Genomic DNA, 27,583 nt, shown 5'->3' with positions numbered 1-27,583 from the left:
AACCTTTGAGAAACTGCCAAATTATTTTCCACAGTGAAAGACACTATTTTTCTTGTCTAAAACACTCAAAAGAGGTGGAGTATATGAAGAATATTGTCAGATATCCAATTTATAATTAGACAAATGTGGCAACTCAACCATCATTCATAAATACAAAATTTTATTTGCACTTCATTAGTGTAGAAAGACCACAATGCTTTTCATATCACAACACTCAAGACACGCCAAGTTATTCAATACATAATTACTTATTTATCTCGACTAAACAAAAACAGTGCAGCTTAATAAAAGATATACCAAAGATAGAGTTCACAAATTCATTATCAGACCAAAAAAACAACCCCCACAGTCTAGGTTTAAAAGGAATAAGCTTCATCATAAGGATTCAGAGAAGTTTTATCATTACAAAGGTATAGAATGTTTATGCAAATACATGGGTGTTCTTTGATATAGTAAAATGTATCTCTTTAAAATTCCTTTAAACAGGATTTGTTTAGGACAGCAGCGTTATTTTAAAATCTATAGTTTCAAAAACATTTCTTTCTTTATTGAATCTTGTAGTTCTTAAAAGCATAAGGTATATCCATTCGGAAACTATGAGAGAGACTGCAGCCTCAAGACCAAGTCAAGTCCTACCCTCTATCTAGTGATATTCTACCATTACATAATATTAATAAATAACCTTCCATGACGGCTATGAATGGAGCTTTGCTTTGTGGTAGAAACACTCTGATACTTCAAAGATGCTCAGCTGGGGGAAATGTATTGTAAATAAAGAAAAAGCACTTAAGATAGCTTTTTTTTCTTCAAGAAGTCTTTAGTTTTACAAATTTTCTTTAAAACAGTAAGCAAAGCACCACGTTCTTTCTTCTTATGAGAATATCTTCTGTCCTTGTAATATAATTAACAAGGACAATTATATTATTTCAAGAAACATCATACCTTTCATTTCTCCCATTCTTCATATTAGAAGTACTACATTTCCCAGTGTATGTACACTAGACACTGGGATAATGAATGAAATATAATAATTTGGAGGGATATATGCAATTTATAACCAAAACTTACCCAGGATTGCATATTTGCATATTTACAAGTTAGTGTATAGCTCTGACTTGGGTTACAAAGTGCGAAAGGAAATTTTCAAAATGATTGTAGTGCAGAACAGAACGTTTTCCCCTTTGTAGGAACCGTTTCCACTTTGTCTCCAAAGTAGCCAGTCAACAGCATCTGACGTGTGGTCTGGGTGGAGGCAGTTCTGGTGGAATCTCGGGTTCTGGTTGTAATGAGAGGATACTATTGGACAACTCATTCCTTAAAATATCCAGGGGCATCTTCAGGATGAACAAAAGACAAAGATACATTTCAACTATACAATGTATATGTATGTGTTCTGCACATTGTACAATTATATAAGAATAAAGTATTTTTAAATAAAGCTCTCCATTCATCAAAATTTATACATTCATTTTTTTTTTTTTTTTTTTTTGCAAGAGATACAGGAAGCGAGAGAGATGAGAAGAATCAACTTGTAGTTGTGGCACTTTAGTTGTTCATTGATTGCTTTCTCATAGGTGCCTTGACTGGGGGGGCTCCAGCTCAGCCAGTGACCCTTTGCTCAAATCAGCAAACTTGGGCTTCAAGCCAGCGACCATGGGTCATGTCTATGTTCCCATGCTCAAGCCAGTGACCTCAGGGTTTTGAACCCGGGTCCTAGCATCCCAGGTCGATACTCTATCCAACGTGCCACCACCTGTTCAGGCTATACATTCAAATATCAAGCCAAAACACAAAAACCAGGTTCAGGGTGTATCGTGTCCCAACACAAACACTGCCCAGCTTACTTTACAGCCTGTGGCGGAAGAGACAAGATGGACCTCATAAACATGTATTTCTCCCTCCCCAGGATAACGGAAACTTAGTGCACTAATAAATGGAAAGCTGTTCTGCATTCTCAAGGGGTCTTGCATTCATGAAGAAAAAAATTACCTCTCTAATAATAACTATTTTATTAGAAAATTCTGAAGTATGTCTTAACTGAGTAGATAATAACATAAAGTTCTTATTAAAAACCTCTTAGAATGTAAGCCTAATATGCTTGAAGAAACTGCTGCTATTCAGTGAAGCTGTCCAGCAATTTTCCTGACACTCAGCGTCATGGGAAGGCATTGGCCGTGGACTCCGGTTCCCGCTAGAGAGCAGAGTCCCGAGTGAGGTAAGGTCTGGGGCTTCACAGCTAAGATAACCGTCCATTCCCCTAGGTCTCCATGTCGGTATCTAACTTAATCCTTGTCGGCAAACGGAAAAAAGAAAAGCAAATGCCAAATAAACATGGCACAGTGTTATACCAGCTCCAGCCACTGACCAAACTGTATTTAAGGCTAAGCAAATACACTGGACACCAATGCCGAGGACACTGACTCACTAGGTGGAAGAAGCTGTCGCGACAGCAGGCTGGACGCCTCCGGCCGGGTTAGCAACCTCACCTGGTTCCCAGGACTGAGGGAGACCACAGCACTGCCCTTGCGAAATAAAAAATTCTCAACCAAAAAATAACAGAGGAAACAACAGGTTTCTGATGAAATACTTCTATGTAGCTATTTTTTACCTTTTTCAGAATGTCATCCACAAGTTTCAGAAATATTTCGTCCACGTTGAAGTTATCCTTGGCACTGGCTTCACAGAACCTCATTCCTGTTATCTGTTGTGCAAACTAAGGAAAAGAATTATTTTTTCTGTGTGGGGTGAGTGTAGTCTAACATAGGACTTCAGCTTGAGGAGCGGGGGTGGACTGAGGGTTTGTAGGGGCCCGTTGATGCATAACTGTGCACAAGATCAGTAAATCTCTGCATTATTAAGAACGAAACCAAACTCCTATGGTGATACTGGGAACTTCTAGTCAAATTACATCCCCAAGTTTCTAAAACTGAAGATATTTGACATCTGAAATGTGAACATCTCTGATTCTCTGAAAAGTTTAAAACACATTAGAGTAAGAAACAAATCATAAAAGCAATTTTATGTTTTAAAAACTTTTTCTGTATAAAATATAAGGATAGATAACAATGCAGCATTTACCAATGTGTTTTTTTCCTTCTATTTCAAAATGAATTTAAGGAAACTAGAAGTTAAAACTAAACAAACGTATGAGAAGGAGGTGACTGAGCGGTAACTGTAGAACTACTTCATAACTTAAAAAGTAAGTAATTTGTTAAGAGAAACAGTGTATCAATGGCTAGATGCAGAAAGTGTGGGAACCGGGACTTCTCTCTCCCGCTCCTGTATTTCTCTCACCTTTTCACCTTGCTGTCTGCTGATTTCTCTGTCGGTTTCACAGTCCAACTTATTTCCAACTAAGAGAAGCTCGGCATCCTCTGAAGCATACTGTGGAATTTTAAAAGAAGCCGCATTTCAAAGATGGGCACTGTCATATGCTGACAGGAGATGTAAACCAATCCAGTCTCTCTCACTCATTCATTCACTCACTCTATAAATCTTTTGAGCACCTCCTCTGTCCCAGGCTGGCCTGGTTATTGTGGTGTGTATGACAGCCCACAGCATTTTATTTCATTAGTTCATTTCTTTAAAAAAAAATTTTCCATTTATTTGGGGGGGGGGGGAGAGGAGAGAGCAAGAGAAAGAGAAGGGGGGGAGAGAGAGAGAAAGAGAGAGAAGCATCAACTCCTTGTTCCACTTAGTTATGTACTCATTGATTGATTCTTGTCCGTGCCCTTACCAGGGATCAAACCCACATCCTTGCTGCACTGGGATGACGCTTTATCCGCTGAGCAGCCGGCCAGGGCTGGCTCACAGCACGTCAGAAAGCAATGTGGCACAGGCACTAGGAACCACAATGTTTCTAGCCCTTGCCCATAATGCCTTAGAATCTACGCTAAGGAAATGATTCAACATACAAGCAAAGCTGTATACCTGAAATGATCATCAATAAAAACTGGTAAAAATCCAGTAAAATAAACAAAGAATAAGATAAGTTAAGGTACATAAAATAATGCAACCATTAAAAGAAAACATGCTTTGGAAGAACACTTCAAGATACAGGAGGGCCTTCAAGATAGAACATTTAGTGAAATAAACAGGATGCAACACTAAATGAAGTATGAATCTAATTTGGTTTTTAAAATTTACTTTTGCACTTTTCTTAATTTTTCAAATATTCTATAATGTGAGGTATTAATTTTATAATCAAGAAAATATGTTAGTTAAGCTATATTTCTAGGTTTTTAAAAATATATAGGCGCAACAGAATTTCTCTTTAAAAAGGTCAAAATCTCTTGAACAACTCATTTAATTTTGTGTATTCTAAAAAATTACTTGACGTAGCCTGCAATAAAAGGCACCTGACCGATGTGACCTCGGCCAAGTCGCCCAGGGTGTCGGTCTCCTTAGTAGCACACGGGTAAGAGGGACAGGCTGGCACAGGGCAGACACAGGGCCCAATCCAGGAGGCACCCAGGAGATGACGGCACTTCCTCAGCGCAGCAGAACGCAGTCAAGTGTGAGAGAGGAGAGCACTGACTCCAGCCACGGGCAGTCACAGAATGAGTGTGAGAGAGGAGAGCACTGACTCCAGCCCCTGGCAGAGTCACAGAATGAGTGTGAGAGAGGAGAGCACTAGCCTCCAGCCCCTGGCAGAGTCACAGAATGAGTGTGAGAGAGGAGAGCACTAGCCTCCAGCCCCTGGCAGTCAGAGTGAGTGTGAGAGAGGAGAGCACTAGCCTCCAGCCCCTGGCAGTCAGAGTGAGTGTGAGAGAGGAGAGCACTAGCCTCCAGCCCCTGGCAGAGTCACAGAATGAGTGTGAGAGAGGAGAGCACTGACTCCAGCCCCTGGCAGAGTCACAGAATGAGTGTGAGAGAGGAGAGCACTAGCCTCCAGCCCCTGGCAGAGTCACAGAGTCAAGTGTGAGAGAGGAGAGCACTGACTTCCAGACCCTACAGAGTCACAGAATGAAGTACCAATGGGCCCCAGGGCCCTTAGGTTAAGCCCATTGTTTTTGTTTTTAAATTCATTATATTCCAAAAAATGTAACCAACAATTAAGACTGCTCTTTTCAGTTTCGTTAGAACAATGTGCAGGTGCAGTGCGGGAGGAAATCAGTGTTCAGTGACACGTGGGCTCAGCTGGCAGCAGGTCCCCTTCATCTCTGTAACCTTGGTCCCGAACATAATTTAAAGAGGCACACATCGATAACAGGCTTGGTACAACTGGCAAAAGGAGACACTCTCCAACATTATCTAATAGATGGGCTTAATAAAACTTGTAAACAAAAATTCAATTTATAATACAGGTTGGGGCAAAAGTAGGTTTACAGTTGTTCGTATGGAAAACAATGTATTAGTTAACAAGTAAGAATACAAGAACAAATTCTGTTCCACATATAACTGTAAACCTCTTTTGCCCCACTCTGTGTATTAAGTGTGCTTGTTACACAAAGGAACTAAACATCAATTTATTGCATCAAAGATAAGAACTCAAACTGGTCACGGTATACTACCACATCTCACCCCAACTGCTATATTCTAAGTGTGTATTTTGGGCACACATTTCTTAGAGAGGAACCCACAATTTCTATTAACCATAAAGACACAGATTATATAAATTCAGTTGATTCTGAGCAAAGCGAAAAACCTGTTCAAAACGAGAAACTAAGGGACATCTACAACTTTGAGGGCCGATGTCCTACGGATGACCGAGGTCCTTGGAGTGTCCTGTGCACAGCGCTGTGGAGCAGGCCATCCCCTGGAGGCTGCTTCTCCGTGAACACTCGCAGCGTGAGCATCCGAAAGAATTCCCTGCTCTCCCAGGAGCACGCTGGGGCTGGGAAGTCACACAGCCCAGGAACCCAGACTAAAGATCCCTGTTTTATTAGTTATAAGCTGATCTGGAATAACAGAATATATACCTAATTTGATTACTGTAATATGGAGTCAATGACCTTTAGTTTGTAAAAGCATTCTTCATCAACATGTTTTCTCCTTACTTGTAACAGCCATGAGCAAAGAGTTGACATCTGAGAGAAAAATGAAACACTTACCTTATCAATCATCTTCATCCATTTGGGCAGATCATCAAATGTCTCCTTCTTAGTGATATCATACACTAATATGATCCCCTTGGCACTTCTGTAATAAGCTGAGGTAATGCTGTTGAATCTCTCCTGACCTGCTGTGTCCCTAAGAAACAGCAGCAAAAAAATCAGTTCCCAAACTATACCCACAGTCAGCGACTCCACACTTCAATGCACACAGGGGAGTGCTGGCCCCCGGCTGTTCCCTCCAGTCACCAGGCCACTCACATCTGTGCACGTTCAGTACTGCTGGTGGGGACAGACTTTCTGAGCTGGCTGCATTCAAACAAGAACATAACGGAGTCCCAATTTCTTTCAAATCAAACTTTTAAAAATAAGAATTTTTATGGCAAAAAGTCTTAAGATAAGGGGGGGGGGGTAAAGGTAGATCCCACATAATTTAATGATGCTAAAATCTTATACATAGCAAAGTCTTAATTTTTTCAAATAAAATGTCTAATTTGAAAAGTCATGCAAAAATATCATTAAGCATAAAAGTGATTTTTTATTTCCTAACTCATACCAAAGCTAACATAAGCTTTGGAATGAAATTTTTGACATCCTAAAGTAAAATTGTAAAAGTATGAGGTAACTTACTACTATAAAATACATAAGCACATTTGACCAAATTCTTCCCCTCACAAAGCCACAAATTTTATTCTAGAAGGTTCTAAGTCTCCAATCTACTACACTGTGAGAAAAATTGTTATGGAGGGAATAAGAGAAAGAGATGAACAAGGTGTTAGGTGTGGTGGCCTGATATTCAACTTTTATTATTTATTTATTTTTAACAGACAGAGAGAGAGTCAAGAGAGAGGGATAGACAGGGACTGACAGACAGAAACGGAGAGAGATGAGAAGCATCAATCATTCGCTTTTCGTTGCGACACCTTAGTTGTTCATTGACTGCTTTCTCATATGTGCCTTGACCGTGGGCCTTCAGCAGACTGAGTAACCCCTTGCTCGAGCCAGCAACCTTGGGTCCAAGCTGGTGAGCTTTGCTCAAACCAGATGAGCCCATGCTCAAGCTGGCAACCTCAGGGTCTCGAACCTGGGCCCTCCGCTTCCCCGTCCAACGCTCTATCCCAGGGGTCCCCAAACTACGGCCCGTGGGCCGCATGCGGCCCCCTGAGGCTATTTATCCGGCCCCTGTCGCACTTCCAAAGGGGCATCTCTTTCATTGGTGGTCAGTGAGAGTACTGTATGTGGCGGTCTTCAAAGCATGGCGTCGCTTATGTACAGTGATGTGGGACGCACGCGTCACGGCTCTGGAAGTGCAACATATCACTTGTTATGGCTAGCAGTGACAAATATGGAACCGGACAGTGACCATCTCATTAGCCAAAAACAGGCCCATAGTTCCCATTGAAATACTGGTCAGTTTGTTGATTTAAATTTACTTGTTCTTTTAAATATTGTATTTGTTCCCATTTTGTTTTTTTACTTTAAAATAAGATATGTGCAGTGTGCATAGGGATTTGTTCAGGTTTTTTTTTATAGTCCGGCCCTCCAATGGTCTGAGGGACAGTGAACTGGCCCCCTGTGTAAAAAGTTTGGGGACCCCTGCTCTATCCACTGCCTGGTCAGGCAATTTTCTTAATCCTTTTATACAGAGTAAGAGGTCAAAAGGAAACAGAGGGAGGTACCCAGATAGGTTTACAAATAGAGTCAAGTTCAACATGAAGAATGATATAAGCACCCTGACACTGCACAGAAGCTGTTTCCTCCAGTTCATAAGCCAAGAAATTGCTTGAGACAAATGAGGCTCAACAGAGTAGGGCTTCTGATCAGGAAAACAATTTTTCTAAAGATGACCTGTAATTTAGCTTTCCCCCAAACCGTTAAGTGCTGGCATACTCCCAGGGCCCACAGTGGAGTACACCAGGGGTGAGGGAGTAACAAAAATAAGGTCTACAGCAGGATAGTATGTGAGTTAGGGAGACAGAACGTGAAACATTTTCCAAATGCATCTGATCGAGGTGCAACTTGTGGGGACTGTGTCACTGTTGCCGAACAGTGCTACAATTTATGGCTTCATTCAGATCGAATTTACCACCAATTAACATTACTGGCGTTATGCCAAAGAAACAAAAAAAGCTCACTGGCAAATTCATTTTACATAAAAACAAAGCCATGTACTTTGTTCCAGAGGACATGAGGGTCCACGCCGCCCTGGACCGGAGGCCCAGGACAGCCAAGGCGAGCCCGTGTTTGTCCACTGGGGTCCAGCAGGGGGCCTGACCCAGCGTGGCTATCAATAAACATGCGCTGAACAAAGGGTTATATGTTTAAAATGTAGAAAGTTGCTGCCATTTCAAGGCAAAATAAACCCATATTTTGACCCAGAACTGCCAAAGAATTGGAAAACTAAATATGATAGATAGAAACAAAATTCTTCAGGATTTTTAAAAACAACTTAAAGACCAGACTAAGAAACACTTCAAGATAGGTGAGAAGGATTCAGGCACAACTTTATTTACATAAGGAATCAGTGAATGCAATTACTTCTGGAATCCTAGGTGTCTAGGGGCATAATATTAATTTTCAAATTAAAAAAGAGTTAAACCTTTCAGATTATGGCTTGCCATCCTATCACAGACTGTGGCTTGTTCACCCTGGCGGGTAGTACAGTTGTCTCGATATGTCAAGGTTGTGGGTTCGATCACCCATCAGGGCATATGTACATCAACCAATAAATGCATAAGTGGGATAACGAAATTGATGTTTCTCTCTTTCTCTCCTCTCTTCCCTCTTCCGTAAAATCAGTAAATAAATATTAAAAAAGAATATTGTGGCTTGTTCACATTAGGATTTGATCAAATATATTTGTTTTAAAAATATCCTGTGCTGGCACTGGCCAGTTGGCTCAGTGGTAGAGCGTCGGCCCGGTGTGTGGAAGTCCCAGGTTCAATTCCCGGCCAGGGCACAAAGGAGAAGCACCCATCTGCTTCTCTACCCTTCCTTTTCTCTTTTCTCTCTGTCTCTCTCTTCCCCTACCACAGCCAGGGCTCCACTGGAGCAACGCCCCAGATGGGCAGAGCATTGCCCCCTACTGGGCATGCCGGGTGGATCCCCGAACAGGGAGCATGCAGGAGTCTGTCTGACTGTCTTCCGCTTCTAACCTCGGAAAAATACTACGACGACGACTACTACTACCCAAAAAATATATATATGTAATATATATATGTATGACTATGTTAAGAAACAACATCTCTTACTTGTTTCTTTAAAAAGCAAAAATAACACACTTTTCTCCTCTAAAGTCTGTGGTTAGCATAATATAGCTGTTCCACAAATTTAAATAGCAATCAGATATAAATAAGATCTTTATTGGGCATTCTGGAAATTATATACTTTAATAAATCTTTATTCTAAGTAATTTTCAGTTGGCTTTTGGTACAAATCAAATTTACATTCATTTCTATACACATTCCATGAATCAAAATCCAGAAATTTGGGGCTCAAGAACAGAGAAATTAGAGATAATAGAAGTTTCTGAAAAAATATTACTTCTAAAACAATTTTTAATAAAAAGTCAACAATCAAAGAATAGGGACAGTAAAAGGCATTTTTGATATAGTTTTAAAAAACCTGTTGTGTGAGTAGCATACTTGGGAATTTTGAAAACATTAAGACCTTTAATGTTTTAAGTCAGATATACAAAAAGAGAAGACCTCAAAGCCCCCAAAATCCAAGGCAATCATTCTAGTGCAAATAAGGTGTATAAAAATCCTAAGGAGGAAACATTAACTAGTTCACCAATCTCCATTTAAGGCCATTCCTTAAATTCCTTCTTTTTGTGCCTGGCTCTAAATGCTTGAGATAGAAAAGCATCTTCCTTTGATAAATAATTCCTTATTTCCAAAATATTTGGGTTCTGAACATTTTTTAGTATTTTCTATTTCTCTCAAACATTCTTTACTTGATTCCCTACTAAATAATCTGCTATCACATATGGTCAAAGAACAGGATAAATGAAATGTCGATCCAGTTTAAGAAGCCCAGCATTTATTAAATACCTACTACATGCCAGTACCATTGAAAAACCCACACAAGTCCTGTCTTTTCAAAGAATTAGTTAAGATACCAATCTGATTATGCTTTTATCTTTCTATAAAGATGCAGAATCCCAATATTCTCCTTCTTTATCTCCACAAATCTGAGTTTTCACTGTAATGATAAAGAGCTGATTTCTAGTGACTTGGGGTTGATTACTGTCAGTGAAATCATCATTCACTAGAACAGCCAGCATGGGATCTTACTATTATTTCTCTCTCTGCTTTTGGTGCAAATTAAAAAAATTCCTGCAATTCTGTTTCTCCAATTTGATAACACAATGATCTTTAAAAATTCAAAGATTCCGCTTTTGTTATGTACTTAAAATATCTAGTTAAACGATACAATTACTAATTTGAAGAGCAGAGACCAATTTCAGTACTGTACGTGGAATGCTCTACTTCGCCTGGCCTGTGGTGGCACAGTGGATATATCATCAACCTGGAACGCTGAGGTCACTGGTTCAAATCCCTGGGATTGCCTGATCAAGGCACATATGGTAAGCGAGCAATGAACAACTAAAGTGAAGCAACTATGAGATCATACTTCTCACTCCTCCCCGCTCCTCTTTCTGTAAAATCAATAAATAAAATCTTTTAAAAAACCCAACTATCCAATTAAAAAAGAGAAAAAGAAATGCTCTACCTCTTCCAAGCACAGAATGAAAGAAAAGGAGTTTGATGTTAATATAAAAACGCTGGTGAAAACCAGATACCCCAACAGTGAAGACTGGCATGAAGGACAGAATTAAGGTCCTTATGTTAAACATTTTAACTCTATGTTCACCTAAAACTAGGAGGCAAATTTCATGGCTTTAAGTCTGTTTCAACACAATGACTCTAAGTCACTGTGTATAATTTCCAGGATAGCATTTGGATGTAAATTTCATGAAACTGTATTCTAACACGAACATTTTAACTTTAGTTATACTTAAAAGTTCTCATATACATACATGTAGAAACACCTTAAGTACAGATATGAGAAAATGTCCTTTTCTTAACCCCAGATAATCAAGGAACTGACTGAAAAATGTTACAATGACATCTGTAGCTTTTGGTACCTTAAACCTTTAAGAATCTATAGTAGATAATATTTTCTTAGATGGGCTATGTCCAGAAATCCTAAGAAAAAATACACTTCTTCTGACAACACCTCTCCGTGAAGGCGGAGTAGCCAGGCTCCCAGGATTCACTCTGCAAAGCGGAGCACAGCTATTATTAGTAGTCTCCTGGAAGAGCCCAGTCCAATTCCACTGGCCCCTCCTATGCCCTCAGCTGGTGGCAGCAGTGACAACAACATGCCCTCGATAAAGCAGATTACAGCAGCAGCAGCACAAGGACACCACTGACTCCAAAACCAGCCATGTGTTACTTTAAATAATGGACCACAACTCCGGTACTTCCTTTCAACTTATTGAATAACAATGTCTTTTCCTTCAGGAAAAGACAAGTCCTACTTCCTAACTGAATCACTGGGATATTTATCACAGAAAACCCACAATCGTCCTTTCAATAAATTCAATGACTCTTGTTTTTCCCCACTTGTTTTTCGGTTATATTCCCCACTGTTGTACAGGTTTGAAAAGCCGAGAATTCAGTCTGAGGAGAAGCAGCAGAGGAGTTATTTGGGGAAATGCTTTCACATCCCCAGAGGGAAGCGTTCTGGGGCTGTCCCGTGCATTTCTTGGAACTGTGCTATCACACTTTCCCCCTATGGACAGGGATTCATAAGGCAGGGCCCTCTCAGGTCAGATTCACACACTGAAGTGAGATTCCAGAAGCATCCGACGTCACCAGCACAGACTTGAGTGAGCAGAGCGCCAGGAAGGCACAGGGCATGTGGGCACAAGTCTGTAAAACAGATTACGGCTGACCGAAATGAGAGCTAAGTACTAATACATTAATTAGGGTATGTTTTGAAACACAGGCCACCATGTCATCATTCAGACACTGCTGCCACTGCTAAGCAAGTCTCACGAACACCCTAATATTAGCTGTCTCTCCCTGTGAGGCATCTCCATCAAACAGTATCACACCCACTGGAGGCATGGGCAGAGGTGGCCTTACACCCAACCTTTTAAAGATGGTCTATACCTTAAAGAGCTGGTAAAATTAAAAACAGCAGCTCACACGGAACATATTTTGTTGCCATTTCCAGAGTTCAAAAAATGGGCAGCAATGCACAAAACAGTGAGCTGCCTGTCTAACCATGGGCTAATCTAGTAAGAAATACGCATTATTTTTGGTATCAAGTATTTAGGCAAGACTGATAAATGTTTCATAATTAAGTTAAAATCATAAATATGAAAAACAAAAACACAGAACAAAAAAACAACAAAAGCCAAAACATTCTTAAAGTGGGTTATATAGTCACAGATGACCAAGTCAAGACATTACCTCAGACACCTCCGGTGGGCAAGCAATGCTGGCCGGCTGCAGCGGCGCCCCGGCCAGGGACACGCATGAAGAATGAAGGCATGGCACTAACATTCAAGCATTAGGTGACCGATGATGCCACAGATGAGGCAGCAATTAACGCAGATGAAAGCAAACACACACATGGTGGACAAACACTCAGAGCTGAGGTTGACCTGCCGAGAGGAGTTAGTAAGCCGAGTACACTGCAGCTGTGTGGTTAAAAACAAAAGGGCATTCTCAGGACACCTCTGCGGTTGCTGTAAACCACCACCAGCCCTGATCCTTCTCCACAGATGGACTCCCTACTGACCCCCGTGGGCCGCTGAGACCAGCAAGAGACCAGCAGAGTTCTTAGAGAACGACAGTCGTCACACAGCTGGTTGGTCTCTCACACAATTATAATGTGAAAAAGGGGCCACGTATTCATTTCCAGTTGACATTGATGGGGCTCACATCACATGGCATCAGTAATATGGCCAGGGGTGTGTGTCCCACAGTGATATTCACACTGAGCCACCAAGGACAGCCCCTGAACTGTCTACGGGTGATCCGGCTTAAAACTGTTCAAACCTAGTCAGAAACATACTGGACTTCCTTTGAATGCTGTCAAACAAAATAACTTTAAAAACATGAAGACCAGCATTTCAGCAGTCATTTTAGTGATGACAGTTGTGTCAAATGGTTTGAAACCAGAGGCATAAAGGCTCAAAGTTAACTATCACTAATGATCTTTGCACAACTCCCTATGTGCAAGTGAGGTATGAAATAAGTAGGCTTCTCAATTCTCTGTCACCGTTCATTTATTTCAACATGAGCACAGGAGAGGGAAAGTAGACGAGGCAAACCAGCTCACAAGGTTAATTGTATTAGACAAGCGCATGGACTGTTCAACACAGATGGCGATGACCAGGCAGTCTCCACTTACCAGATCTGTAGTCTAATCTTCTTTCCTCTTAGCTCTACAGTTTTGATTTTAAAGTCAACACCTGTGAACAAAACAAATAAAGATGAACTAAAAACAATAATAGTGCAATGTATCAAAAAACAATGCCACTTGTACATTTTAATATTAGAAAGACAAACAAGTAAAACTGCTATTAATAAATCTCAGAAGGAAAAAGCAGGGTATGCCAGTATCTGTAACTCCACACTTCAACACCGAACTAAGTCACTCTATGTTGTTTTACCCCAAACTAGTTATGTAGCATTTACTATTCATAACGTGATTTAAATTTTTAATTACCATAGTGTAATTTATTATTACCATCAGTTTAGCATACAACCATTTAAGATTATACTTAATTACATTATTAAATGGCTTTAGAAGAATGCTACCTTGGAGAAAATTCTTATATAGAACACTGGAAACAATCTTGATTTCCAACAGCCTTAGTCTGAATTTAGAAATTATCATATCAAATTTTTTTAGCATTTACACAGAATTTAGTTAATATATAAACATGACTTTTTAAAAAATTTAATTTTTTTTTTTTTTTAGTGACAGGAGGAAGGGCAGAGACAGATTCCCGCTTGCACCTGGGCCGGGATCCACCTGGCAAGCCCACTGGGGGCAATGTTCTCTGCCCATCTGGGGCTGTTGCTCTGCTGCAACTGGAGCCACTTTTTTTAGTGCCTGAGGCAGAGGCCATGGAGCCATCCTTAGCGCCAACTTGCTGGAGCCTACTGAGCCATGGCTGTGGGAGGGGAAGAGAGAGAAAGAGAAGAGGAGAGGAGGAGAAGCAGACGGTTGCTTCTCCTGTGTGCCCTGACTGGGAATTGAACCTGGGCCATCAATGCTCCGGGCCTGCGCTCTACCACTGAGCAACCGGCCAGGGTCACATGACTTTTTTTTACATTGTCAACATTGTGGAAGAGGAATTATTTTTTAAAAATTTACATGAAAAATTAACATACCCAATTTTAAAAATTTTAGTATTAAAAAGCAAGCCAATACCTACACTGTTCCTTTCCAATTCAGGCTTTAACACTTCAGATATTTAAACCAAACTTTCATTTGTCTCTTACCTTACCTGCTTCTCAGTTATAGAAAATAAATATATCAGACAGTATTTTTTACCCAATTTTCAAAACTAAAAAAAGAAAAAGAAAAGAAAAGGTAAATCAAAGGGATGCTGGCTAAATCTAAGGACTAGAAACATTCTTTCCTATTTTCCTTCTTTTTCCAAGTGAGAGGAGGAGAGAGAGAGACAGATTCCTGCATGTGCCCCGACTGGGACCCACCCAGCAAACCCCGTCTGGGGATGACGATGCTCTGCCCCTCTGGGGCCATGCTCGCAACTGAGCTCTTTCCAGTGCCTGAGGTGGAGGCTCCATGGAGCCATCCCCAGCGCCTGGGGCCAATGTGCTCAAACCAATGAAGCCACGGCTGCAGGAGAGTGAGGGCTGAGGGGGAGATATAGAGAGAGGAGAAGCAGATGGTCGCTTCTCCTGTGTGCCTTGAACAGGAACTGAACCGGGGACATCCATATGCCAGGCTCACGCTCTACCACTGAACCAGCTATTCTTCACAGGAACGACTTCCTGAGTGCTTTGTAAGATCCAGGGTCCCTGTGTGGCCTGCTCTCCAACAAGAAGGAGGAATAGGTCTGCCAGTAAGTGCCATGTGGCCACAGAGCAAGTAGGGACCCCACTCCTAGTCTCTCCATCTCAGGGAACTGATGCAGCAGTTCAAAGTCAGATGATGTTCCTGAGGTGAAGGGAAAGGCATATGACCAGCTTTTAAAATTAGTAACACACTGCGGACACCAATGCAATACCAAACGATATGTTTACAACTGCAGGCAGAGGCAGGGCATGGCCCTCATCTGTACAATACAGAGAAGCTGCATGAATATAAAACGTTACAAGAAAACAGAGCTAGAGCACACTCCATTACATTTCAATTCTAATCTCTTACACTGGATATAATTTCAAATGTCGCCAAGTGAAACTTGGCTAATTCAATCTCACTTTTGGTTCTGGAACAAATTTGCTTTCTAGAGTTAAATACAACTGTATAACAGCCTTGAAACAGGAAGCACATTTGTGCACAACCAATATCCTCAGCATTCCTTTATGCAGTGGTTCTCAAAGGGTGCGCCAGGGCACACTGGTGTGCCCTAGATCAGTGGTCCCCAACCTTTTTTGGGCCACGGAACGGTTTCATGTCAGAAAATATTTTCCCGGACTGGCCTTTAGGGTGGGACGGATAAATGCACAAAATAAAATTATGCGACCGGCATAAAAATTGTGGTGTTTTTAAATATAATTGTCAAACTTACGAGACAAGTGTCAAGAGTGAGTCTTAGATGGATGTAACAGAGGGAATCTGGTCATTTTTAAAAAATAAAACATCGTTCAGACTTAAATATAAATAAAACGGAAATAATGTAAGTTATTTATTCTTTCTCTGCGAACTGGTACCAAATGGCCCACAGATCGCTACTGGTCCGCAGCCCGGGGGTTGGAGACCACTGCCCTAGAAGATTTCCAGGTGCGCCCTATGGTATTCCAGAGAAATATGTGCCTGTTGGGGACCAAAAACCCAACAGGAAGTTTGGAGTTTAGATTTTGGGGGACAGAGGTGTGGGGAATTGGCTGTAAGCTGAGAATCCCCCACCTCACTTGCCTGATTAGGTTGCAAAAGGCTGTTAAGCGGTGGTGCTGGATTGTTTACAACTACCCCCCATGTTTCCCGGAAAGACTGGAGGCAAGTTTCTTTTATCCTTTGTTTGGTGTAAAGTTAAGATGATATGTATGGTGGGGATTTTCTGCACTCAACACAATTAAGAGTAAAAAGAGAGGAATTCTTTAATGTATTGACAAGGAAATGAGAGTTTGCCTTTCAAATATATGCCCAAACATTGAAGAAATCGCTAGGACACATCACGCTCATGTTTCTCATAAACACAAGAATGAAAAAACTTAACACATTTGCACTGGGACCTGCCGAATTTACTAAATCTTACTAAGAATGTATCTATATATATAAAAAGATAACTTTTCTGTTTTTTATTTTTTAACCTCTCTTTTTTAAAAATTCTAAAAAGCCTAACTCAGAAACCTAACATAAAAATGTTTTGTAATGTCAGAATAAATTTAAGTTTGTCATATTTATTTCATTTAATTACCATAAAAGCACGCTTGGACTTTATATTTTTTCTTTAATATTTGACAATTATTATAATATATTTCTCAGTAGTTTGTATATAGTGCGCCTACAGTTATCTGTAGGATTTTAAATGCGCCCCGACTTCAAAAAGTTTGAGAGCCACTGCCTTAACGGCTTCACCACAGGGAAGAGTATAGCTTCAAGTGATACTCAAGGCACAAAAGGCAGCCTGGAGATATTTGCCATGTTTTCATTTTAAAAAGGTGCAGCTCAATGACAAAAGGCCGTCTTCCTTACATTAGCATCAGGTTGGAGCCTCACTCTACTACAGTCCTCTGTGACGGCAACTTACAAATCAAATTCATAGCATGATCACTATTCTATTTCACTTTTGTTTGCAGTTACTTTTATTTTTCAAGTTTTAGTAAAGGGAACTGTAACTTTTGTAAAATTTATCACAGAGGCCGCTACTTCACTGAAAAGACCTGACAGACATCCTTGTGAACTCTGCTTTAAATGAACTAAAAGAATCCTTTGAAACAAAGAGCCAGCACAAATAATTTTTGTTTTGCTTAGGCTGTTTTCTTTGCTAAGAATTGCCCTAAAACTGAAAATGTCAGATACTCTTTTTCAACCAACTTAAATAATTTATCCAACTTTAGCACTTCTATACTTGGACTATTTTGTAAACACAAAGTTTAATAAATAAAAGGAATGGGCACTAATATTCAAAATAAAATAATAAGTGGTAATGTTATCATCGTGTGATTACAAATACATTACTGATTTTAATACAAAAACAAAGTAAAGATGACAGTAAACAAGATTAATAGTTTAGCCAAAATGAAGACTCTAGTTTTAGTGAGATTAATGACAAAGTAATAATAACAGAAAAATATCCAGTTGCTATATCTAAAAGTCCATAAAAGAAAATCACTCATTAAAATAATCCTCTCTTAAATGAAATCTCCTTTACATCTAAATGACACTAGATGGCTTGTAATGACTGGAAACTTACTCCAAATTACGGCTTAGAAACAATATCCTTGTATGTATGTAGCTAACCATTTAAAAAAAAAACCTTCTTACATCAAGTCAAAAGTATCTTTTAATGTTATCTATTTTTAATATTTGCAAGTCACAGAAATTGTAATGACCCCTAATAAAAGGTAGCACGTCATTAATTGCCTTAAATATTCAGATTAGTTTTGGGAAAAGTCAGTACAGAGAAGCGCCCTCTCCTTGAAGAGGAATGCCTAGGACCAACGTTTATAAACGAACAAGGACAAAAAGGTTGGCCACTTCATTTCCATCGCAGCATTGCTGAAAGCCCAGTTCCTATAGGTCTCCTGACTAACCCTACTACTCTATTAGTTGATGGGGACAGTATCTGCCCTCAATGAGCTTAGTCACAGTGACCGAATCAACAAACATCCAGTGCACTTGGCAAAGAAATGCTTTCCTCTGCTGTCCTCTCTTAGAGAACCTCCTTGTTTGCCATAAACCTTGTAAGTCCTTAGTGATTTCCTACCGAACACCTCTGATGGCCCCACCCCTTACCCCCATTCCTCATCTGTGTGCCCCGTTCTTAGACACAAACTCTCTTCTAGCCCTTACGGCCTTGCTCCTTCTGGGCTGCTGGTGTCCCCCAAGAACACCGTCCCCTCTGATTCCCCAAAGCCTAGGGCACTGCCTGGCACACTACAGCAACTCAACAAATCTGATGCCTGGACACCTTCCACCCCCTTCAAATGCTAGCTATGTAAGGAGGAATGCTGCTATTTTTGAAAAAATTTAAGAAAATCCAGGGTTAGGGTTTTGTTGTTGTTGTTTTAAAGCTCAAAAAACAAAACAAAAACATAAGTAGTAAAAAAGGGCAGCTGTTCTGAGTGTGCTTGGTGGGCAGAGGAGTGAAGTGCCGGGGGACCCAGCACTCACAGATCAGCCTAGAAATGGAACATTTCACTTCTACAATTTCTATTATAGTACTGGTGGTAAATCCTTAGAGGATGGGGCTGTCTTAATATGCTCATTTCCTCTTGCTACATATACTCATCCCAGGAATTATGGTAACAGTTTATTCAGTCACTCTGAAAGGAAGCGGTCCATTAAGTGAATTATTCTGACAACAGGAGCTTACCTTTCTTTAAGCCAATGTTATAGAATCTTTTTAAAAATATTTTAACCAGAAAAGACACAGGTCACAGGGCTGTAATCCCTGTATCCATGGATGTACACTGTTCTGTTTGAGTCACTGTGTATTCTGTTTGGTCTAAACGACCTTTATTTTATTATTTTAAAATTTTATTTATTGATTTTTAGAAAGAGAAAGATAAAGGGAGGAGCAGGAAGCGTCAACTCGTAGTAGTTGCTTGCTGCATGTGCCTTGACCAGGCAAGCCCGGGGCTTTGAACTGGCAACCTGTCTTCCAGGTTGATACTTTATCCACTGCGCCACCACTGGTCAGGCATAAATGCCCTTTAATAGTAACGACAGTGGACATCTGCGCCTGACACCCAAAACACAGAATCGTGCAGCAGCCCAAAGAGGAGTGCACAGTGCTTCTCATTTACAAGGAAAACAAGGTGATCTGCACTAAGGTCACACAGCACACGCTACTTGAGCTGCGGAACCTACATTTAAATTTATAACAATGCCCACAATGAAAAGTTGTTACAATGAAAGTCAGATGCCTGCGGAAAAAGGAAAGTGTGAAATGTTCTGCAAATGACCCAGAATCAAGCTGTTAGAGACCAGAGCTTAACTTTGCAATTTGTTTTTTCTTTGTATTTGTCTTTCGTAAGTCTTAGCAATAGCAATAAAGAATTTGCATACTTAGTGCTGATAAAATTTGTAAGTTTCCCTCCCTTAAGGCAAACATTTCTAAAACATTACTGTATTTCTTTTTGCTAGGCCACAGAAATTACAAAAGTGAAAATAGCAAATATAAACAGAAGCTTCTTTTTGCATTCCTTCACAGCAAAGGCTTAAAAAAACAACAACTAACAACTATGGTCCATGCCTATGATTACAGCTGAATGAACACCCTCCCCGTTTTCTTCTCTGCCCTACCCCACCACCAAAGACCTGATTTCATCTTACTTACTACTTTCAGGAAGTTGAACGATTCCAGACTTTGAAATGAGTCTGATTCAAATAGTGGCCAGATGTTGCAGCCACTTTTATAATAACTATCTTAAATGTGTCTGGCTTTTCTTCCAATGGTATACATCTCATCCAGTGTCATTCAATTTCGAATATAATATTTCTACCAAGGGAAAGGATTTCTGGCATTTTCACTGAGTTGAGAAAATAAATTAAGAAATACGGACATTGATAAAAACGGTTACCGGGGAGAGGGGGGCAAGGGGGAGGGGAGACAGACCCTTATGTGAAAGGCAGTCATGATCACTTGGTCACAAAAGGAAGAGAATTTTGATGGGGGGAGAGGATCTGGACAATTAATAAAAAAAAACACACCCCAGATATCAAGTGGTGGATCACTATTTTCTTCTTATGCAAAAAACATTGGCTACTGTTCAGATGGGATCCATAAAAATGCAGGCCACGAGCTTACCTTTTTTTTTTTTTAAGATTTTATTTATTCATTTTAAAGACGAGAGAGAGGGAGAAAGGGGGAGGAGCAGGAAGCCTTGACCAGACAAGCCCAGGGTTTCATTCAAACTTGCGAGCTCAGCGTTCCAGGTTGATGCTTTATCCACTGCGCCACCACAGGTCAGGCACGAGTATACATTTTATTTCATAGTCTCCTGTATATGCACTGATATGCATCTCTAAAGGGTAGGGATTATTTTTTGGAGTGTTTCAGGGTTTTTGAATCTGTAATCCCAGTCAGGAGGAGAAGGGAACACAACTGGTATTTTTAACTGCCTTTTCTAAGCCAGGTACATGAGCTATTTTATCCCTACTTATTTCTGCACCAGGAGACAGGGAAAGAGTGGAAGCCCTACTCCCCCCACCCCCACTTTATAGATGAGGAAAATCAAGTTAAGTCACTTGCCAAAGACACACTGATAACTGTGGTAGAACTGGGACTTAAATCCGGGACTTTCAACCCGCCCTCCTGAAATCCACACTCTCCCCACAATATGCCATCACCTGGGGCTTTCCTAGAATGAGAGTAACGGCCAAGAAAAAGGTCAACTGTTTTCTTTTTAAGTGAAAAAGTAAAAGCGAAAATTTGAGGGTAGGCGTGTGATCATCAGTCAACAAGAGCGAGTCCTGTGGTGTAGCAGGCCAGAGAGGGGAGACGGCACGGACGGACGAATAACAATGACGGCTCCTTACTTAGGGGGCCTGGCCTGTTCTTACGGACGGACGAATAACAATGACGGCTCCTTACCTAGGGGGCCTGGCCTGTTCTTCCAGCCCAGTCCTGCTTCAGAAGTCCTAAAGCATCTGCATTAAATTAAGCCTGGAAAACCAGGAGCTTCTCCTTCATCAGCTATTTCCATCCTAAGTTTGTCTGAGGTGCAAATGTAGGTTGTTTTATTTGGTAAAGGGAGACAGCATTGCATAAGCACCAGAAACCAAACAGGGGGGCTGTCAGACTTGGTGGGAAAGGTTTTCTGCAGTATACAGTGTTCTGTTACGCCTATGTTATTTTCTGACTTTAAAAGAAAGGATTAAAAAAAAAAAAAACAACAACCACAATCACATTCAATTAAAGGCACTATTTTAGGCCTGTAGTTTTGGTTTTCCAAATATTTGCCAAATGTCAGAGAGATGCAATCAAAGAGCAAGGAGAATCGTCGATTTCCTCCCCTGCTGACGTGCTGCGGAGCCTGGCACTTGACTTCTTTTCTGACCCTGTATTAGGCGAGCACCACGACTCACTTCTCTTCTGACAAGGCGGAGCCAGGTAAGCAGGCCTTAGCTCTGCGTCCTATAGAAACAGGTGGCAGAATGACATCTTACATATGAAAAGTTTCCCCAAAATACCTGCTGACTACTGTACAAAACTATGTTTTCTTTACAAATTCAAACAAATAATTAGAACAATGTACTGGCACCCAAGGCTACAGAATAATTTGGACCTCTCAAAGGCACAACTCTGCCTTCTCAAGCCAGCTCTCCAAGATCTGTTCGCAGCCGGCTGCTGGCAGCCTCCAGCTGGAGGGGGAGCAATCTCTAAGAATCTGGATCTCTATCTCGCATAATGAAACCTTTCTTCCTCCGTGCCAATGCCTCGCAGTGCAAGAAAGGCTGAATGCACTTAATCCAGGTCTTTAAATAGATCTTTATTCAACCTAAACAACCCCGTCACAACTACATTTCTATACTTTCTTTGAAAGATAGCTATTTTATTTCATAAAAAAAACAACAACCCGATACAGTCTGCGCAAGCCTATCAGTGCACACTAAGTTCATTAAATAGACCTACTCACACAATGCATATATGCTGGCATAAAAACTCAATGCTAACCAAGATGCAGCAGTTGCTTTCACACTCACATCCCCCTGAGTCATCGTGTTACGTCGTTTTGGCAGGGAGGTAAAACACTGGCGAGCTGTGGTGTTGGGCTTTTGCAGTGGGAATTCTGGACGCCTTTCCCTAATTCTAAGTGAAACAGCTAGGCAGATCAGCGATGACTTGGAAGCTACATGTAACTACAGAAGAGCAAAATATAATACACAGTTTAGAATTTGAATCCAGTAGATGTTCATTTTGGGTTTTCTAAAAATCTCTTGACTTCAGTTTCCAGAATAAAGTGTGAGTAATCAATATCCCTTTACCAGTGATTTCACCACTTCTAGGTAAAGTTGATCAGACACTTGGGGACTGCAATTTCATTTATCATGTCACCAACATTCAAGGCCAGCCCCACAGGCAGCCAGCCGTGTCTGCCAGGGATGTACATTCACCTGCTTCTTGGACCCCTCCATTCTGCTCAGCTGCGGGTCCTGATAACCTGCAGTCTGCTGCACCAGAAGGCTCCCTCACCTCGGAATGGGCAGCCTAAGTGCATCTCCATCTCAACACTGACTCAAGAGGCATGTGTTCTCAGAGAACACAGGGACTGCTGCCAGCAATGCAGTGAGAGCAGGGCTTCAATACAGTGCGATCGTCTTCAAAGAGCGTTACTCTCAGGGGCCAGCCTGTGAAGTTTAACGCGAAAAAGAAAAGACAGACTAGGTAGGGTTTCAGAACTAAATTTATAACTTTAAATTTGAATATTCTGTCTTTCCTAATGGTGGCAGCGGGGGGGGGGGGGGGGCAGCGGGTAGACTCAATTTTGTCTTTTTTTGGGGAAAAGTTGGCAATAGTGTTTTTATTTTTTAAATGTCCTTGGCAATCTCTATGCTGGCCTCCAACACTCTGGAGGAAATTTTACTGCCCAGGAAAACCAGAATTCAGGTCTTGATGGCCTAACTCCTACTTATTCTCTAGTTAAAATGTCAAATTTTGGACAATTTTTATCAATACGTAGAAAATGTAAGTTACTGAATATTTAGGAAAGAAATCTAATTCTTAGAGCATTACTTTAATATACAGAAGGCAAGTGACAACTGATGATAAGGGCATAGTTAAAGAAAGTGAAAGTGAATTTCATTGATTCATAGACCAATGACATCACTATCTTCACAGGGCTGTAGAGAGGACCAAATTAGATAAGCAGGAAAGGCCTTCATGATTCTGATACATTAGAAATATCACAAAGCAAAGGAAGTATAAATCTTAACGTAAGCTGAGGGGCATAGAAAGAGCTCACGGTAGCTGCCCTGGACCATGTGCTGGCCAGCTGTGTGTGCCAGTGGCTAAGCTGTTTACCTCACTGAGCCTTTGCTGTCTCATCTGTAAATCGGGGATAAATTGCAAGATTGTTATGAGGATTAGAAAGAGTGTACTATTGCTGATTTATGTATCATGATAAATGCTCAACAAATTGTAGCTACTGCTAAAAGAATGTTATATTTTATATGTAAAGACAGCTAAGTTACTTATCCAAAGTCACAAACTAGTGAGTGACAGAGCCTAAGTGAAGGGCCTGGGCTCCTTAGTCTCACGCCTTAGTGTTTTTTTCCAGAATGCAATGCTGCTGGAGTAGGGGCGGGTGCTGCTGAGAAAACCATTTCAGTCCAAACAAAATAGGTGGTTACACAGAAACAAAACAAAGGCTGACAGATACATAATTTTATGGGTTTTTCTGTATGATAGATAGTTGTGAATTTCTACAGCTACCTAGTTTTTTCCATTTCTCAAACTTTAAAAAGCTGCTCCTGTACTTTTTAAAGAACCTGTCAAACTACACTAGCTATCTCTGACGAAGTAATTCAAAGTAATACAAGATACCATGTATTATTTGAAAATAATACTACACTTGGACAATTTCCATTAAATAGTCAATTATTAAGAAGTCTTTTTAGCTTTTCATACCCTGATGAATTTTGTCTTTTAAACCAAACCAACTTGACATGATTAATAATTTAAAAAATATATAAATCAACATTTTTTCTCACTGAAAATAGGTTATCTCAAATCCCTCAAGATTTCCACAATGAACTTTCATAGGAAGTGCAGGCGAGTGTGATTCAGACTCTTCCCAATGTGCTGTGGGGCGCGCTGTCTTTCCCAGACTCTGCTGTCATGAGCAGACCGTATGTGTCCAAGTCCACTCAGGTTAAGAGAAAAGTGCTACCGTGGAAGAGAATCTTTCTCTATGTGGAGCTGACCGTACTACATGGAAATAAAACGCAACAAACTGGCCGCAGAAGGACCCCGTGAGCAAATGGCTCAGACAGCAGGCATTCAGGTGAGGCAACCACAACTCTACACCACACCCAATGCCATATTTAAATAGCACTTTTCTAAAGGAACTTGAGGAATGAGTTTATCTCATTCCAATGGGGAAGAAGCCTCCCCTCACCAGCCCTCACCCAATCCCTGGTTGGGAGGGTTCCCCAAGTACTCTGTATACATCTCCACTGCTGCCCTTATCAATCTGGGTCTTCTTGTTCCTCAGGACTCCGGGCCACATCTGTATAAACTATGTCCCCAGTGGGTAGCATAGTATCCAACACACAGCTAAGTGCTCAGTAAGTGATCTGATAAATGGAAGGAGAAAGCAACTCGGAGGCAGAGCTCGAAGGGGGCTTAATTAGCTTTCTTAAAGGGTCTTCATACTCCGGACCAAACCAAAAACCTTCCTCTTTCTCTGAACTTCCCACAATTAATAAACACTTATCAAGCCAAGTACTACAGACTATGAAAGAAGGAAACAAAACTGAGCAAGATGAGAATCCAACCACCCAGAGAACCTCCTGGTGGTGTGGTAGGAGAGGTTACGTGCATGTGTAAGTGTATGTATAGATATTTATGTTTAGTAAGGGGGTAGAGGAACACACTGCCTGGTCTCCTTGCCTCCCACTTCCTTTCTTGTTACCAAATATCCTTTGGAATCTGGCCCAATTCGTTTCACTGTATTCATGCCAAAACTCTATTCAGAAGCTTCATGACTCTAGTTGTTATAGAATAAGGTCCACGTTCCTCAGCACGGGAGTCCCAGTGTTGAAGCATTCATTCCTGATGTCACCTAATGAGTCTTTCCCAGAATATGGTGTGCGGCTCCACTGTGGCCCCGGCATAGGAAGCCCTTCCTCATCTGTCCTCTGCCTTGCTCTAAAGCACACCTTTCTTTGCTCATCTCCCACCTCACTTCCATCCACCCAAGCTCTGTTATCCACCCATTTGTGCCTGTGCTGATTTCTTTCCATCACAAGTACAACTATACCATCCCTCATTTTTATATATTTTAAGTGTGGAGCCATAAAAGATTGATAACTCTATACTGCTTTTAACTCTATTTTACATTTGTCAGGTACTAGAGTAATACTAGTATAAACCCACATTTGATGGTTTAATAACTTCCTGTATTTTATCTGATACAAGATTAGATATTTGAAACAGGTATAATTAGTTATGCTACTGAATTTTAATATCATGAAGGCCAACATTTAAAAACCAAACAGGGTACAGAAAGCACAAGTATTTCCAAAATGATCTATTCCAAAACAAGCATTAAGGGAAACAAATTCCCACAAACAAAACAGAAAGACAATACAACATTTGAGTGTTAATTTTCCATTAGGAGATTTTAAATGTAGTTCTTTTTTGTTACATGGCAATTTAAAACCAATTCATCCCAAACTGCACTGCCTCGGAACTACCACTGGTTATAATACTTAATATACCTACAGGAATACAGAATGATACTTTTAATTCTGAGTTTCAAATTTAAACACTGCCCAATGTGTCTTGGACCTTCCCTAGGGAACCCACTCATTGCCCGTCACTGAAAGTGAATTCCATTGATTTTGAAGAACCACCTCATCTATGTGGTTCCTCTGGCTTTGACAGCTTTGACGGGGTTTTCCTTAGAAACAAGGGTTATTCACATGCACCTGACAGACCTCAATGCCAAGTCCCGCATATTTGACTTCATTAAGAAATTTCCCCTGCAGTTTCACTTTTAGGGCCTGAGGACATTATACTGCCGGGTTACTGTATTTACTTTATTGTTGTACTTCCCCCACCTGGGTGGTACTGGATGAGGTTCTTCGCTTTTGCTTTTTGCTGTCCCTGGGTTATTTGAGGTCATGGGCAAGTACAGCTGAAGTGTTACAGCAAGAAATTTAGTATAGTTTCAGTCTTAATATTCTCTACAGATCCTCCGCAGGTTATTTTAAACTTCACTATTTCAGCATATCACAAAAGTGAGTTCAAATTTAAAAAAATAAGCCCTGATATACGGTGGAAATACTAGACTCCTCACGAGGTAAAGCTACGGCACCAAGATGACCCACTTTGGCCTCTAGCCAGAGGCACAGCTTCAACTTCATTACACTGCCCCCCTGCTGCCCACCTCGCGCACCTTCTCCCTGGGTGAGTCACGCAGGGGTCGAGAGTTTCCGTGGAGAGATGCGCCCACTGTGTCCCAGAGCTGAACCGGACCAATGCATCACCCCACCTCATGACCGCCCTTGAGGGGTGCGGGAGGGGACGCTGAGACGCCCGTGTTCAAGAGCCCGCTCCCACAGGGACCTCGCGAGGGGCGTGAAGGGTTTACTCCGGGAGAAGAGTCTCCAAGAGTAAGTCTGCGTGGAGACCACACCAAATTTCACCGTCCGGCTCCGGGAAAAGGACCGAGGGCTTCCACGGGATCCTCCCCCTCCCTCTAGATGTCAACGAGAAGCCCATCCACCAAATGCAAGGCCACCCAGGGCGACACAGATAAAGAGGAGAAACTCAGAGACACGAGGGCGACAGAGCGAAGGGCACTTGCCCCGGGGCCCTGGGGACGGGGGCGAGGCAGCGCCGGCCGCCGGAGGGCCCGGCCCCGGGTCCGGCCCAGCCGCGCAGCCCTTACCCACGGTGGACTTGCAGGCCTCGCAGAAGGTGTCGTCGGTGAAACGCTCCATCAGGCTGGTCTTGCCCACGCCGCGGGAGCCGATGATGATGACCTGCAGCTTGAAGTCGGCCGGCCTGGGGGGCTGCTTCCTCCGGCGGGCCTGACCCCCCGACAGCGCCGGGGAGCCCGCGCTCAGGCCGCCGCCGCCCCCTGGCCGCCTCTGCAGCGCGGCGCCCGGATCCATGCACGCATACGGCTCCCGCTCGCCCCGCCGCCCGCCGCCGCACGCCCCTCGGCGGTGCGCCCCGGGCCCCGGTGCCTCCTCGGCCTCCGCCGCGCGCCGGGGGTCGACCCCGGGCTCGGCGTCCGCCCGCTCGAGCGGCCCCGGCGGCCCGCGGGGTTCGCGCTGCAGCTGCTCCGCCGGCCGGCTCCCCGAGCCCGCGTCCACAACACCGCCGCCGCCGCCGGGAGAGGAGGAAGGGAAGCAGCTACTCCGCAGCAGCGGCAAGAGCATCCCGGACGAGGAGGGGCAGGAAGCGCAGG

At 41.9% G+C, this 27,583-nt stretch overlaps 1 protein-coding gene across 1 annotated transcript; it reads right to left on the bottom strand.

The window, feature by feature from the left end:
- Window positions 1-140: 140 nt before the first annotated feature.
- RAB12 (RAB12, member RAS oncogene family) lies at window positions 141-27,583 on the bottom strand. Its single transcript, XM_066353184.1, has 6 exons — window positions 27,059-27,583; window positions 13,485-13,545; window positions 6,054-6,192; window positions 3,295-3,384; window positions 2,609-2,713; window positions 141-1,334 (listed from the first exon to the last, which is right to left on the bottom strand). Exons 1-6 carry the CDS (start codon window positions 27,552-27,554, stop codon window positions 1,221-1,223), a joined length of 1,005 nt encoding a protein of 334 aa, XP_066209281.1. The 5' UTR covers window positions 27,555-27,583; the 3' UTR covers window positions 141-1,220.

The sequence above is a fragment of the Saccopteryx leptura genome, chromosome 11 (assembly GCF_036850995.1).
Source record: "Saccopteryx leptura isolate mSacLep1 chromosome 11, mSacLep1_pri_phased_curated, whole genome shotgun sequence".
Classification (NCBI taxonomy): domain Eukaryota; kingdom Metazoa; phylum Chordata; class Mammalia; order Chiroptera; family Emballonuridae; genus Saccopteryx; species Saccopteryx leptura.
The sequence above is the reverse complement of the archived record's forward strand: the minus strand, read 5'-3'. Positions and strand labels throughout refer to the sequence as shown.